This window comes from Micrasema longulum, unplaced genomic scaffold (assembly GCF_059751315.1).
Source record: "Micrasema longulum isolate JH-2025_06_02 unplaced genomic scaffold, ASM5975131v1 h1tg001921l, whole genome shotgun sequence".
Classification (NCBI taxonomy): Eukaryota; Metazoa; Arthropoda; class Insecta; order Trichoptera; family Brachycentridae; genus Micrasema; species Micrasema longulum.
In genome coordinates this window covers 170,651-186,994 of record NW_028279095.1, presented here as the reverse complement: position 1 = coordinate 186,994, position 16,344 = coordinate 170,651, and the positions used below count along the sequence as shown (strand labels likewise).

Genomic DNA, 16,344 nt, shown 5'->3' with positions numbered 1-16,344 from the left:
ATTTTTTGAAGTAGTGACTTAATTAGGTCAATAACTTTTTTTTTAAATGATCAGAACATTGACATCATATCCCAGCGAGTTATGTAACTCCTAAGAATATGATGCATTTTTCTGTATAAAAATTAGTTCTAATGTAATGATATATTTTCAAACAATAAAAAATATAAATAAATTTGAACTTTATTTGTCTTGTTACACTTAGCCTCGTTCAAATCGACACATGACCTAAAAAGATCAAAGCTTTCTATCATTTTTGCGTGTTTAATGCACAACATTCTTCTTATTCTGCGACGCTCATTACTTATTAGTTGTTTGCATTCAGTACTAACCCAAAACTATTTTCAGGCTGAGACTCGGGAATCCGAAGGCTATATGATAACATCAATTGTGACAATGTTTGTAAATCAAACAGGTTACCTGACATGCGCCGGTGAGAATTCAGGTGGAAAGGCAAACTCTACCTCTGTCTTTTATGTTTCTGATGTTGAAGATGGATTTGGAACATTTGCTAATATTAATCCAATTGCGGTGGGAGATAATGTAAACATAACATGTGCGGCTTCAGTATATAGCCACTACACGGGTGTTATGATGTGGTCCAAACTTCCAGAAGGAACAGTCATTGAGGATGGAACCTTTGACGGTAAATTATTAAAAAACAAATATAGAATATTTTATATTATGTATTACATATTGGCATTTCATTGCCAGTTTAATAATTTCATTCTTTCGACTTCTCGAATCTCGACATTTCTTTATAATTTTTTTAAATTAAAAAAAAAAAAACTGTTTTTTAAGTGAACTCCTCTCTGGAAGGAGATAAACATAGTTGATCTAAAAAAATCCTTTCTATTTAAATTCAGATTTTTTAATGAAGCCTGTATTTATTTAAATTGTTTTATTAAAAAAGTGTAATATTTTCTTAAAACATTATTATCTTCCTCAACTAGTCTGTTTTCAAAAGTCATTTTGATGAATGTTTATATGCTTTATACCATTTGTTGAACTTATTTTGTATTTTTCAATCTAGGAGTATCTGTTATACGTCAGAAAACTGAGTATTCATATCAAGTGATACTGTCCATTCCTCAAATATCTAAACTTCATGCAAGTCAATATTCTTGTCGTGCCCATATTGAATTAGATGGAAGTACTGAAGTTGAAGAACAACAGATCAACCTAAGTGTCCAAGGTAATTAAAAATTGTTTTGAGTAAAAGTTATAGTACACCAATATGTGGTACTATATAACATTGCAATTCAAAAATACCCATCTTAATAAATATCTCATGTTGGGAATTTTGCTATTGAACGTGAAACCTTATGAATGGTGATCAAATCTAATAACCACTACGCCACAGAAAAACTATATCTTTATAAATATGTACACAGCGAGGACGTGCAGTGATATTTTCGATTAAAGCAGCTGTCAGTAGGTAAAAATGTTACCTACTACTTACATAGTTCATAATTTGTTATGTAGTTTAGTATAAACTAACGATTTTATGCTATAATTTCAGAATAAAAGAGTTATGTTTTAATGCTAGATATCATAATACCATCATGTCAACTAATTTTAGTGCATAATTTGTTATAAAACACTGGCAATATATGTTAAATAGACGTGGATTGGTTTGGTCAAACTGCTTCCGTATGGTTTCCAAAGAACTAAATTTGCCCATTGCCTGACTTTGAATTTAGTACCAAGCGCCCGCCTTAAAGGAATCAATGGAGTTATGCAATTCCCTATTCCAAATTTAGACGGGGAAGACGATTTTTACTTCTGTCTCTAGTTCGTGTGAAACTGCGCAGGGGAAAGGTTGCGCGTGGGGTTTGTCGCAATGTTTTAGGAGTTAATGATCAATGAATATCAAACTAATCGCAGATCGTTCTAATTAACAACAAAATAGTTTTTAAATATTTGCTGTTTATGACTGATTTTAGTAGATGCTGATTGTGGTTCCATCTAATCTATGGGCGGACCGGACAGTACACGGTACATAGTATGTAATTTATACAACTATTATAATATTATTTATTTTATATTTTAGATGTTGAAGCCCCATCAATATTCTCAACAAATATGAATAACTCAGAGATTGAAGTGGTTCTTGGTGTTCCTAATGTCAACTTCTATTGCCGCGCTAAAGGTACTCCTGTACCCATTATCAAATGGTATAAAGTAGGTGGTCAATTTTCTATTTCCTTCTTCAATTATAAATTACATAACAATAAAATTCATTAACATTTACATATTATTTTTATTTCTAGGATGATGTGCAACTCCTTTATAATAAATTGCCTTATGACAAAGATGCGAGAATAAATATAACGGACAATGGAAGTCGATTGGTATTCAAATATATCAAAGAAGAAGATAAAGGAAAATACAAATGTGTAGCCAGTAGCCGAGTGGCTTCTACTGCTCAGTATGCCGTAATCTCAATAGCTAGTGAGTTCATGTTATTTTTCCTTTGTCTTTCTTAACTTAATTCGAGCGAGGCAATAAAAGTATATTATTGATGGTAGCTACGTAAACTATTCAGGGCAGCTAAAAGATTTTTCAAAGTTATGATTATAGACACAACTTTTTAAAACTTCACATGAAGTTTACTTTATTCCAAAAATATATTCAATTATTCAAAATTATCACAAACGTAAATTTAATGAGCTCTCCTGAAAAGTTATTGTTTTCATCCAAATGATGGCCTAGCTATCATCGGAATTAATATACTATTTTGTTTTTATGATAATAATTCAATTATTATTTATTTAAATTACGATAATGTTTAATGTTGTTTTTGCAGATGGAGAAAATAAATCTATTCTCATTGGAATGCTAATAGCATTGGGAATAATTTTCGTTATCCTGGTGGGAATTTTGATTTGGCGAATTATGAAAGAGAAGCAAATACGAAAAGAACTTTCCATAGCAGGACTTTTACACTTTGAGGAAGGTGCGACTGAATGTCTCAATCCAGAACTAGGTGTCGATGAACAAGCTGAATTATTACCATATGACAAGAAATGGGAATTTCCAAGGGATATGCTAAAACTGGGTAAGAACGCATAAAAAAATACTTAATTGCTCTCATTTACCATTACTAGGAACATACAAAAAAATTGTAATGTAATTTGTAATGAAAAATTTTATTTTCAGGAAAACAACTCGGATCTGGCGCCTTTGGCGTTGTTATGAAGGCTGTAGCTCATAATCTTGTTGAGGGAGAAGAGTCAACTGTTGTGGCTGTTAAAATGGTGAAAAAAACTGCGGATTCAACATTTATTAAAGCCCTTGCATCAGAACTCAAAATCATGATTCATCTTGGAAAACATCTCAATGTTGTCAATTTACTTGGAGCGTGCACTAAAAATCTTACAAAACGTAATTATTTTCAATTTTGTTTTACTAAACACATTCTTTTACTTTTATCATATCAGCTATTATGGGTTTCTTTGCCTCTGCCTGACCGACCCTTTTTATTCATTATTGTAACGTACGCGGCACAACTGCGCCGACTGAGTCAACCTCAATAGCCTTGAAAAGGACTTTCCATCCAGTCCGAGTGGTGTAGAGAGGCGAAGGCAGTCAGCTGGCAGGACGGAGCAAAGAGCGAAGTGCAGGAAGGCAAACAGGACGGAGAACTCAATAAAACACGTGAACTGTTCAGAGTTAGGAACTCAACTGATTTAATAACACAAAATACATGCCTTATAAAGCGGCGCGCGTTGAACTCCACAGGCTAGTCGTACCACCTGCGCCGGCCGGCCTAGAGTGGGGGGGTAGCTTACCCCCCCCCCCTCCTCTAGCCGCACACTGCCGGCCGCAGATCACGTAAATAGAGGCACACCCCGCCCGTACGGGCTATTTCGCCAGTAATCACGACGCGCGCAACATGACAAATATAAGACAATGGACCTTTTTAGGGCTTTATTTCCATACATTACATATTTACATGAATTTTTAGCAATGATAAGTTTTCTCTGGCTATATTTGCCCTGGTATTACTGAGGCCATTCTCGAAAGCGAATCATTTATCTTTATTGGGAGCCTAGCACTCAGGTCGTACAAATACCGGGGTTCCTAGCTGCATTTAATTATATTTTTCTCTTTATTTATCTTTACATTCTATACTCAATATTCGCATCCTGAACAATTATCTTCTGGCATTTTTTGAATCTTGAATAAATATTTTCATTCTTGTGATTTACCCAAATATTTGTATTTTGGAGCCATTTTCAAATATTCGCAAATTTTTCTCTACAGCATTATGATAAAGCGGGGTTCGAACTTTAGGACTCTGATCTGTGAGTCCCTTACATTATCACAGGACCAAAATTTGACTCAAATATGCATCTTATCGATGGATTTATTTTTTATTAAATACATGTTTTATTTCAGGAGAACTGTTAGTTATTGTAGAATATTGTCGTTTTGGCAATATCCATAACTACCTCTTGAGACACAGGGGAAATTTTATCGATCAAGTCGACCACAGCACAGATATTATAGATCCTACTATTGGCTGTGATATGATTAATAGAGCTTATTCTGTGAGCAGTGATAAAAGGTATAAATTTATCAGTATACTATAGTTGGAAAAAATATAATAAGAATCTTTTAATATAATTTATATTCAAATTGAATTTAAACACACTTCATATTTTATTTATTTGTTCATTATTTTGTGATTTATGATAAAATGTATACATAATAATACCTAAGTGAGAAAATAACAGTGTGATAGGTTAGCAATAAGGCTTTAAATGTTTATTAACAATGTGTTTTAATACTAACTGTTCTGGTTTTGGTGTCTTGGCTTGGTGGCTCACTTGGAACTAAATTAAAGTGGAAATAAGTATTCAGCACTTCCCCTTTTACACAGTGGAACTACCAAGGATGATTTCAGAGAATCTGGCCACAACACAGGGGGGCTTCATTCTCCGGGACTTGACACTAATAACACGGTCATATCTATGGTACCCAATGGTAAATATCATACTATTTCATTATTGCTTAATCATATTTGTGTCATTTTAGAAGTTTAAATATTATGCTTAGTTTGATTTTTTATTCTAAAATAGTACCTTACCCTGTGATTAAATTAAAATTCACTACTTTATAAATATACATTTATAGTGTTTAAACATGTGACTACCTTATGTCACGGTTATAATTTCTAGTGAGAAAATCACCATTATTTATTTATATAACTAGACTAGAAATTATTTTATCTACCCCTATATTAGAGTTGTGAAGGTGTGCTATAACAAAATATTGTTTATATAATGTTTTATATTTTGAACATTTATTTAGTCAGAAATATTTAAGTCAATTGTTATTAAAGATACGTAAAATAATGTGGTTAATTTTAAATATAATTTCATTTCATATCCACATTCACAGATATATTTTTTTCAATTATAAATTTATATTCTTCATATCTATAAGAAAAGTTATTAAGGCTATTATTAATTAAATTACGGTATAGTTTTGTATATTTTTTTTATTTTTTTTTATTTAAATCTTAAAATAGGGCACACATATCATACATATTGTTATGTGTGTTCTAATAATAACATTGCAAATATATTTAATTTATAAATTGTTTATCACATATGTCTTGACCATTATTTTAAATTTTGATATGTTTTTTTCTTCATAAATATTTTTTTCCATTTCGTAATACTTTTTAATTGCTTTAAATAAAATTGAATTTTGTGACTTTGCCTTTTTTCTAAATGGAAGTCTAATTTTGTTCTTTTCTCTAGTATTGTGATTGTGTTCATGCTGGTTCCGATCAATTTTTTTCCAAAATTCTGTTTTTTTATTAGAGTTTATAATTTTATGAACAAATATCATTGTATTGTAAAATATTCTTTGTTTATATGTTAATAATTTCATTTCATTTACCATCGACTTTACCCTCGTATATCTGTTTTTTTTCAAAATGATTCTAAAGGCTTTATTTTGTAATACAGTTAGTTTATCTATGTTTTCTTTGTTTGATAAAAATAAAATGCTACTACAGTAGTTAACGTGTGGTTCAATAATTGCTTTGTAAATAGTTTTGCAGGAGTCCTTATCAATAAATCTTCTGATCCTTCCCAAAATTGATATTTTTTTTGCAATCTTATTTATTACCATCTTAGCGTTTTGGTGAAATGTAAGTTTTGAATCCAACATTACACCTAAATATTTAATTTCAGTGACTTCATTAAGTTTTTCATTTTCTATTACAATTGATGGTGTAATTTCTATTCTTTTGTTTCCTATATTCATATATTTAGTTTTGTTAACATTTAATTTTATTTTATGTTTGAATTCATTTAGGAGACACAGATGGTGTTGTTGTAAGTAGCGGAAGTGTCCAACCTGAGTGGAGATCAAACTACCGAGGTGACTATAACTACAACAGAGATGTTCGGCCCATTTCTACCCAAGACCTTCTTTGCTGGTCTTTTCAAGTAGCGAGAGGCATGGAGTATCTAGCCAACAGAAAGGTATCACTTCTCTTTCACCTCCAATCCACATCTGAGCCTGAAACATCCTATAAGGATATTCATATTTCGCGTAATTATTATCATTTTTCTGTTCCAATTACGACTGAAACAATTTAATTCTATGTTTCCGCTTACACAAAAATTACATAACAGTTTTTTTTTAAATTGTATATTTTTTTTCTTAGCTGAATTTTGTAGATCTTTATGTTTTATTTATTTAAATGTTTATCTGTAGGTGCTGCATGGAGATTTAGCTGCAAGAAATATATTGTTGGCTGAAAACAATATTGTAAAAATATGTGATTTTGGATTAGCTAAGAGCATGTACAAAAGTGATAATTACAAAAAGAAGGGGGATGTGAGTAAATATTTTTTTTAATAAATAAAAAACAAATTAAAAACTGGTACTCAAAAATGCTGTTTGTTTTATTTTTAATTACATTTAATTATTTTATAAGCCATTGCTTATAAGAAGCCTGCTTATACTTATAATATATTATTTGAAACCATAAAAATAGCTTTCGACTACCAATATTATCATCTTGATTTTCAATGTCAGATTTATATATCGTCATTGCACCGTCAATAAGTGATGTCCGTCAATAAGTAACGTCCGTTAGGTATACTGTTATCATAAAATCAATGAACAATGTGCATAATATAATATGGTATTAGATTATTATGCCCAAACATCAACTGATGATGTTTTTTTTAAATGTCATTTAGTTGATTTTTTTTCATGAAGATGCAATAAATATTTTTATTCCTTTAAATAAGACAAAATCAAAAGACATAATTTAGACCTGCTAATTAGAAAAGTACAATGCCTTATTTTGTAATATTTTTATTTGTAATTATAAATTATTTTCAGGGTCCACTTCCCGTAAAATGGATGGCAATTGAGTCCATAAGAGATAGGGTATTCTCTACGCAGTCTGATGTCTGGTCTTATGGTATAGTTCTGTGGGAACTATTTTCATTAGCGAGTACACCATATCCTGGTATGGAGGCAGATGAAAAGTTTTACAACCGAATCATTGAGGGGTAAAAATTCACAATATCTTTGTTTTGAATAAGGATTTTTGATTCTTTTTTTTACAATTAGATGAAAATTATCATTAACACATTTTTATTTAGAATGTTGATTTTGATTTGAATTCTAATATGTATGTATCTTCGATATTTTCTAACCCCTTCTCAGTTCTGGATGCTCGCTAAAACTGCATATTTCTTTATATGTTGTTTATAAAATATTTAATTATTGTTTATTAATTACAGATATCGGATGGAGAAACCCCAATATGCTAATAAACATATTTATCAAACAATGTTGGAGTGCTGGAGAGCAAGACCTATCCAACGCCCTAGCTTCACTGACCTGGCTGAAAGACTTGGTTATTTACTAGAGGATAGTGTCAAAAAAGTAAGTCATTTAAATTAATCATTTTCCTAATGCATAGAATGATAATAATGTAAAAAAAAATTTTAAATCCAGCATAAATTTCTCCCGTTCATAAATTTTAAATTGCATTTACCGTGAAAAAATATAAACTATAATATTCTCTTAAATACATTAAATTTACTTAAAATTGGTGATAGGAAAATAAATATCTGATATGGTTTTTTTTTAATAAAGTTATAAATAATCTTTTTGATCTTCCTGATTTGGTCAAATGTATCTATTTCAATGTGCCTAAAAGGCCAATGAGGCATCATATTTACATACATACAGCACTTTAGATATATTAATGTTTATAAGTCCAATCGGCAGATTAATTCTCTGTTCCCGAGAATTCACTCTCTTGGGAACAAATACACTGATGACCAAAAAATAGATATATTTGTCATAACTTTATCAAACTTCACGAGCCAATTATTCTTACAATTTTTTGATCAGTATTTTTAGTTTCTAGTATTTTCATGTGTTTTTATGTAAATACTAGAAACTAGTAAATTGTTTATAACCTCTGTATATGTAAAAGCCTTTTGGGTGTTAATAAATACATAAATAATCTTTTTGATGTTTGAAGCACTTACTTTGTGGAACATTATTATTTAATATATTAAAATAAAATCACGTTGATCACAAAATCACCTGAAGAAGGCATAGTATTGCCGAAACTAGTTGGTTGTCAAATTATTAAAATATAAATGGTACATAGAAACAAAGTGATTTTATTTTAATATATTAAATAAATAATCAATAAGATTGACTTGTAATATCTAATATGTTTTTTTGCAGCACTACATAGACCTCAACGATCCTTATGTGGATATGAACAGTAGATGGATAGCCGAGAGAGGTGAAAGTGATTACTTGGCTATGATGAGTTCACCTGATTATGGGAATCTCGTTTCTGCTACAGCCAAACACGACTATGTTAACGACCCATTTGGTGGTCCTACTAGAGTCAACCCGCTTTCTCCCGATGATACAGGTAATGGTTTACAAAAAAATATAAAATTTGAGAAATGTAATATTTTGACAATTTTACCTATAAATATACTTTCTTACAGATACCGAAGGATATTTGTGCATGAGCCCTGCTAAAAATGGTGTCATTACAAAAGAAGTGCCATTATTCGATTTCACATCTCATACGCACAAAAGAAATAAAAATCATCTAGATGATGGTAAAGATAAGCCAATAGAACTTATGCCGATGTTGACAGTTGATAACAAGCCCCAACGGCCTGGTTCAGATTCAGATTTAGGTGAATCTAACCCAGCCTCGCCAAGATCTGTACACAGCCCCACATTGGCAGACGTAACGAGTTTTGCCAATCCAACATATCAACCTATGTTTAAAATTCCCAACACCGAAGAGCCCAAAGATAACCTAATGGTCTCCAATGACAATTATGTGAATATGTCGCAAAAAGACAGTGGTTTTAGTGATAGTTTAGATACTAAAATATCTCCAAGTGCATTTACCAATCCTAGTTATGTAACAATGAGTGGAAACAATAAATTGCCACATATGTACAATAATGTGCCCACAAGTACGGTGGTGTAGACTATAAACATGTGGACACAAACTGTGATTTCTTTTAGTACCTACATACACCTTCTTTTTTACATTATCTATATTGATGAAATGTTGTTGGATGTTATTTTGCACTCTTATAATATATTTCAATTAGTTTACTTTGCTGCTTACTTGGTCAAATGTTTTGATTTTTTATTTGATTTTTAGTTTTAAATTTATTATTGAAAATTAACTCAGTATGTACCTTGAACTAGTAGGAATTTGGGATAGTAATTTTTCTGCGTAAAAGTTCTATGTAAATAGTTCATAATTTTAAAAAATAAGTAATTTAGGGCACTTTTTTATGAACCAATGAAATTAATTTTATTGTATTTTCTGATATTCCAAAATATTTTAACAATCCTGACAGATTAGTTATTTAACATCAGTAGGTAAATCAAGTTACTAAAATGTGATTTTAAAGTTCAACCCTACTATAAATTCACTTGCAAACTATTGCATAAATTCACGCCGATGGTACAAAAGCCACCTCGAGGTCCTCCTTATTTAACAAAATCATACCAGCACAGTTTTACCATAAACCTAAAACTACTATTTCTTCTGTGATATAGATAACCCTACCCTACAACAATCCCTTCAATCCTAGCATAGTATCCTTCAGGTGAAAGAGCAGATGTTTTTTTGGCCCGGTACTGTATGAGCCATTAGATTAAAGTTCAAGTTTGTGCGAAATCATTTCGCTGTTGACCGCTCTACAGAAAACAACATTACAATAAATATAAATTAATTTTTATTCTAGATTTTACCAGTGCCGCGTGATCACTCCCTTGCGTAGAACATAAATGTCTTCGATTTGGGGAGTGATTTCAACGCTTATGAGCACAGGGTCCCTATCTTATTATTTCATTCATATTCTAGCGTTACGTCGGCCACAATTTGATTTATAAATAATTCATGTCAGTTGGCCTTCCTAAATACAATAAAAAAATATATATGACAATATTATGTTACTCTCATTAATATATTTATTCAGTTGAGCATTTTGAGTATAAATTTGAAAAAGTGTCCTAACCGTTGTTTTTTATTTTTCTAAATGTACAAAAGTTTGGTGTGTATTACATAAAAAATTTAAATGTATTACATTAAATACCTAGATATATAATGTTAACTTTTGTAACATTATATATTTAGCTAAAAGAGGACAATTGAGAATATATACTAGTTGCAAATTGCAGAGATTGTACAGTAGATAGTTATTATGTACCTAAATTTGCATGTCTTGCTGTATAAAGCTTACTTCAATGATGCCATATTAGAAATATATTGTTAGTTTAGGCTGTAATGCGTCCGTACCTTCTTTATGCACTTACATTAAGAAATAACAAATTGAATTTAACACAAATGAAATATTAAATTCATACCAAAGTGTAATTGTATAAAATGTGCTTGAAAATAACTTTATCGATGTGTACAAAATAAAGTTCAAATGTATATTTTGTACTTGTTTTTATTTTTTTTAAATATTTAATGTCTGTGTTTCGTTTTTTGTTTTCTAGTGCAAACATCTAAATCATAATTTTGATCAATCCTTATGGAATAAGGAACATCATGTATGCATGTTGGGTTGACAGCTTTCTTGTTTTGGAACACTTCTTTTATAATGCTATCCTTGTAATCATTCCATCGGCGATTAAGTTCAAATTCTTCAAAAACTTTTTCAGTTGTTGGAATTTTTCGATCCAAAAAGTGCTTGATTCTCGACCAGATATTGGCAGGATTCCATTGCCAAAGCCAGTGTCGAGGTAAAAGTAGACAGTGGACTTCGCCAATAGCGTTAATCCGTCTATTTTTCATAGTTTCTCCAAGACCAAAACATCCCCCTGCATTCATAAGACAAACCTGCATAAAGAACACGCGCACATTCTTCGGAAGATTTTCTAGAGATCTAATAGAAAACTGTTTAATAGAAATATTTGACATGGAATCTTTGGAAGAGTCTGTAGACCTTGATCTTGTTGATAAAATGGAAGCCTTATCCCAATCATCTGCAATTATTTTTGTAGGTTTATTATCATACTTATGTGTTTCATTTTTCATAATATTTATAGAAATATGTCTTTGATTAACAGATGTTCTAGAGCTGCTGCCTATTACTTTTTCATTTGATTTTTTCTGGTCAATGTGAAGTTCTTCAGCCTCAACATTTTTTGAACTTGGTGAAGCTTCAACATTTTCATAAAGTCTAGGTTCTTCTGCATTATTTTTAGTTTCATCAGTATCGTTTTTAGTTTCTTCTATGTCATTTTTGGATGTTTCTGTATTTTTGGGTGTTTCTGTATTGTTGGGTTCAACTTTTGTGGAAACTATCAATCTTGTTTCTCCCGGAGCTACAAATTCCTATAAAGTAAATTTGAAAACCATATTTTTTTAGCAGAAAAAATACCTATATGTATTCATTATTAATTTACTGTGCGCTGACCTTTTGATTGTATAAACTATAAAATGTACGCCTGCCTTGTTTTTTCACTGTCACAAAGAGTGTTTCAATAATCGTGCATTGCCCAGAAAGGATGAAATAAACGAAATTTGGTACTCCTTTTCCATCACCAAGTATGGTTTCATCCGCTTTATATGACTTCATCTTAGCCAACATACACCCTTCACGAATTGCAATCTAAAATGAAAAAATATTTATAACTTTTGTGTTATAACAATTTGAAAGATCTACAAATTTGTTATCGCAAAGTAATTGACTATCCAGTTTCTCTTACCTCGCTAAATGTGGAAAAATAAGTGAACCTAGACATGGCAGCGTGTATCTCATCCCATTGGCTCTGTATTGTAGATTGTAAAACATTCTTAAAATCTTCCTTCATGATACATAGAAGTTCACATCCAGCTATCCAGATTTAAATAACTGAGTCATATTAGCGATTGGCTATTATGACTTATTATTACCAAATGTTTGATCAATAACAGCACTACATATTATCCTGCTCTCTTACATATCTGATGTACTTAGGTACCTAAAGAAGGGTCCATAAAACTTAACTATATTCAGTACAAATTTGATTTTTATTTTTAGTTGTAAGTAAACTTCTGATGCATAGGGCATTCCATTAAATAGTGAAACTTCAAACTTAGCATCATACATTACACAAAATAAAAACGATCATTTTTATTAACAAAATTTATAATTAGTGGTAAATAAATAATATTTAGTTAATAAAATCGGGAATCAAATCTGGGCATTGATTATTTCATAAATTCAAATATTTTAAATGACTGTAGACTCGTGTTCTCTTTATTTGAAAAAAAATGGACAAAATAAGTGTTCAACACCCGATATGTTTATTATATGCAAGTAAGCGATAAAATTATATATTTTTTTGTCAAAAAAAGAATTCAAAGATCATTTGAGCAAAAAAGGTTAATAACTCATATCGCTCAGTAAAAAACGTGTAGCTTACTAAATGTTGTGCATGTTTTGACTCTTGGAATGTCATGCAGTAATGAATCATGTCCGAATACATCTCCAGTGATCAACTTTCCAGAATCAGTATTTTCCCACTGCTGGGTTACAATATCAAAGGTTCTCTGAGTTTGTAACAATATGCCGCTAATAACAAAGTACATTGCCTTCGGCATGTGACCTTCACGAATTATGACTCTGTTGGGACCATAGTATTTAAAGTACGATACGGCTGCTAAGTATCGACGAACTCTCTGAAAAGTACAAGAAATTAAATTAATATATTACTTCAGAAACAAGGCATATTCCTATATAAGTTTCTGAAGTCACCGCGACCTGTATATCTATTTTGACAGATCTCCGTAAATTAGTACTCGCCCTCCAAACCCAGGTCTTTAAAGAGCCTGGCTACTGAAAATAAGGCAAAAGTACTCTACAAATTTGTACCTTACCTTTGGATAGCTTCGAAAACATTTTAACCCACCAATTATTCTGTACAAATGTTTTTTTTCTTCCTCTGATCTCCAAGAAATGGGATGATTAAGTAACGCTTTATCCTAGAAATAATAAATTTGTGGTATTGGAAAGTTATTACATATTTTTATATAATAAAACAATACATTCGACTTTGCTGGTAAAAGTTCTTGGTGGAAGAGTTCATTATAATTTGTTGAAGAAATAAAAGACACGTGATACTTAAATCTAAAAATAATTGGAATAAACAGTGCCTCAATTTATCTTTATTATAAAATTAAATCTTTTTTTTACATAATCAGATTTAAGTATCACTCTTTTTTATTTCCATAGCAAATATTGTTATATATTGTAAAGTGTCATCGGCACGGGTTACCCCAGTGAGAACATAGGTTTTTTTATGTTTTATATATTTTAAAAAATAAAATAAATAATTGTACATGTATTTAAAAATTGCATTCTTATGATTTACTCAAACATTTTTACAAACGTGTTGTAAATAACTAACTATTGAGAAATGGGAATCAAGTAGGTAGAGCAGGGTTCGAACCTTGGACCTTAGATCCATGAGTCCTGGACACTAGCCACAGGAGCACAACCCGGTTTATATAGGGTATGATATCAATACACTTGATACTTATAAATATTTACAGTGCTGTTTCAATTTACGTTTTTTAACTAGCTACCAATTAAAGTTGGTGGCCGGTTTACAAAGGCATAGTGAAAAGTTCATATGTGCCATTATGCAATTGAAAAAAAATCAAGTTACACAGTACAGGGCATCAAGAGTAGCATTAAAGTGTGGTCAATACACCAAAGTTAAATTCATAGATTAATTCAATATCCTGGATATTAAAAAAAAAATATGTTCAATAATCCGACTTTCATTTAAAAGGAAAACGGACTGCTTCCTGGGCACATGTTGGAAGGTATTAAAATTATGCTTATAAGGATTTCTAAAAGTATAGAACGAGAAATGGAGGCAATTACAGGTTTTATAAGATGGGACTGACTGGAACTCGAAACATATACAGGTTTGAATATGTTTAATGAAAATTGCCAGAGAGTCTCACGGAAGCTGGTAAAATCCACTTTCCAAACAAAATGCTTTGTTGTCATTAGAGATAAATAATGTGTTTTGTAGAATAATAGATAAATTTAAGTTAGGTTTATTTATTTTAATTATTAAATCAATACAGTGCTATACTCTTAGAATAATAACACACCACTGCCTAATAGTCGCTCATACGGACAAAAACCATTTTATGATTAACACCACAAAGCATAGCAACACAACAGGTCATATGTACTCAGGTCGAGAATTGCAAGCAGAAATCGAAACCGTCCGTTACACATTTGCTGATTTCGGTATCATAAAGGACTTAAGATGTTTAATGAGATGCCAAAAAAGATAAGGGATGCTGGGTCTACAGCATCGTTTCGTGGGAAGGCGGTGACTTTTGTTAAAAACAAACATCCATATGGGTAGAAAGTCATCGGAAAGCATCTGGATTTTATAACAATGTTTTGTTTTTAAATTGATCTATATATATATATATATAAATATATTGTTTATTTGTTAAGGTATAACTAGCTGTACAATTTTATTTGTACAACTATCTCAAATAAATACAATACAAAACAAACCTGAAAATTTAGTATGCCTTTGCTCTATGCAAAAGAGCTAAAGGGCTTAACTAAGCAAATTACTACTCTGAGGTTTTACTAGTGAGTAAATTTATGTTATATTGTAACTTATCAAGCTAATTCAATAAATACAAATAAACCACCAGGTACAAAAGTAGGAAAAAGGAAAAAGTAAGTCACTGAATACAAAAATTATTAATTTATATTTTTTAAATACTTGCCTCGAAGGTTAAAATTTGTTTCCTTTTAGACATCTCTAAATATTTCTGAAAAATACTTTTTCTAACATTTTCTTCTTTAATATTAGCAGATATTGCATCGCTTAGCATCCATCCTGCATTTACCATGGCCATCCTTCCAATAGCACGGAATCTACACATAGCCCGGAATTTCATCCTTTCCAATTCCTCGGGATCCTAAATTGATTAAATTTTAAATGATTTGGGATCAACATTCTAAAAATGGAGTATGGTGCACTATTTAAGAATACTTTATGAAGTATCTCATTTTATTATTCCCTCATCCACACCAAATAGTGTCAATAGCACTACATTAGTCCACCCACCACCGACTAAAGGATCTAGTAGGTATTGGTCCACCAATCGCATCATATCTTGATAATTTATTAAACAAAAGCAAAACGTAAAGCATAGTCTTATTATTTAGACTCCAATCGTATGAAATTAATGTTGCAGTGTAATAAAAGTTTACAAATGAAAAAAAAATCTAAAGTGATGGAGACCATTTTTGAGATAAGAATACAGAAGTTCAGATATTTATAGAGCTTATGTCTTGTGGAAGTTCAAATATTTACGGAGCCTATCAACCTTGTCGGGAATCTAAAACGAAACTCTTGCATGATAGGCAAACATGCTTACCACCACATGGTGAATATTTAAATAATTTATATACACTCAAATAAATAATGAAGAATTTCAGGGCTTACAATTGCACTTTTTCGAGCCATTTCTAAATATTTAAATGTATGTATTTTTATACTTGTTTGTATTTCTGAATTTAAAACATCCAAAACTAAAACTGATTTCTCCAACTAATGATTTCATTTGTTTTTTGTTGATTTTTGCAATGCATTATTTAGGTACCCTCTTATTAGAGTTTAGTGATTTAAAAAAACATACATTTTTCGTGATATATAATACCTACCCACAAAGTTTCAGTAATTATAAAATGATAGTATATATAAATAATAGTAGAATAAAATATTTTACTCCCTCGTGGATGATAGCCCTGTGCACTA

General features: G+C 30.9%; 2 protein-coding genes across 11 annotated transcripts in view; one reads left to right on the top strand and one right to left on the bottom strand.

Annotated features, from left to right (window-relative positions):
- Positions 1-10,989, top strand: part of Pvr (PDGF- and VEGF-receptor related) — a 48,710-nt gene extending 37,721 nt beyond the window's left edge. For 4 of the 7 annotated variants that reach the window (XM_088238586.1, XM_088238585.1, XM_088238582.1 and 1 more), the window contains 14 exons: positions 346-643; positions 1,031-1,192; positions 2,051-2,181; positions 2,271-2,451; positions 2,807-3,058; positions 3,160-3,384; positions 4,402-4,570; positions 4,850-4,989; positions 6,334-6,503; positions 6,739-6,861; positions 7,375-7,547; positions 7,782-7,926; positions 8,746-8,941; positions 9,021-10,989. In XM_088238586.1, coding sequence (XP_088094712.1) covers positions 346-643; positions 1,031-1,192; positions 2,051-2,181; positions 2,271-2,451; positions 2,807-3,058; positions 3,160-3,384; positions 4,402-4,570; positions 4,850-4,989; positions 6,334-6,503; positions 6,739-6,861; positions 7,375-7,547; positions 7,782-7,926; positions 8,746-8,941; positions 9,021-9,520 — 2,865 coding nt within the window. In that variant the 3' untranslated portion in view covers positions 9,521-10,989. The remainder of the gene's footprint in view (positions 1-345; positions 644-1,030; positions 1,193-2,050; positions 2,182-2,270; positions 2,452-2,806; positions 3,059-3,159; positions 3,385-4,401; positions 4,571-4,849; positions 4,990-6,333; positions 6,504-6,738; positions 6,862-7,374; positions 7,548-7,781; positions 7,927-8,745; positions 8,942-9,020) is intronic. The other 3 variants (XM_088238587.1, XM_088238584.1, XM_088238583.1) reach the window with 1 other exon arrangement.
- Positions 10,904-16,159, bottom strand: LOC148273531 (uncharacterized). 4 transcript variants are annotated; one of them, XM_088238589.1, is made up of 7 exons: positions 15,965-16,102; positions 15,308-15,502; positions 13,418-13,522; positions 12,964-13,219; positions 12,265-12,392; positions 11,973-12,167; positions 10,904-11,890 (listed from the first exon to the last, which is right to left on the bottom strand). In XM_088238589.1, exons 2-7 carry the CDS (start codon positions 15,479-15,481, stop codon positions 11,018-11,020), a joined length of 1,731 nt encoding a protein of 576 aa, XP_088094715.1. In that variant the 5' UTR covers positions 15,482-15,502; positions 15,965-16,102; the 3' UTR covers positions 10,904-11,017. The 4 variants fall into 4 exon arrangements, with proteins under 4 accessions (XP_088094715.1, XP_088094714.1, XP_088094717.1 ...); XM_088238588.1 differs by having other exon boundaries at positions 10,906-11,890; positions 16,033-16,159; XM_088238591.1 differs by lacking the exons at positions 10,904-11,890; positions 11,973-12,167 and having other exon boundaries at positions 12,265-12,431; positions 16,033-16,159.
- Positions 16,160-16,344: the final 185 nt, after the last annotated feature.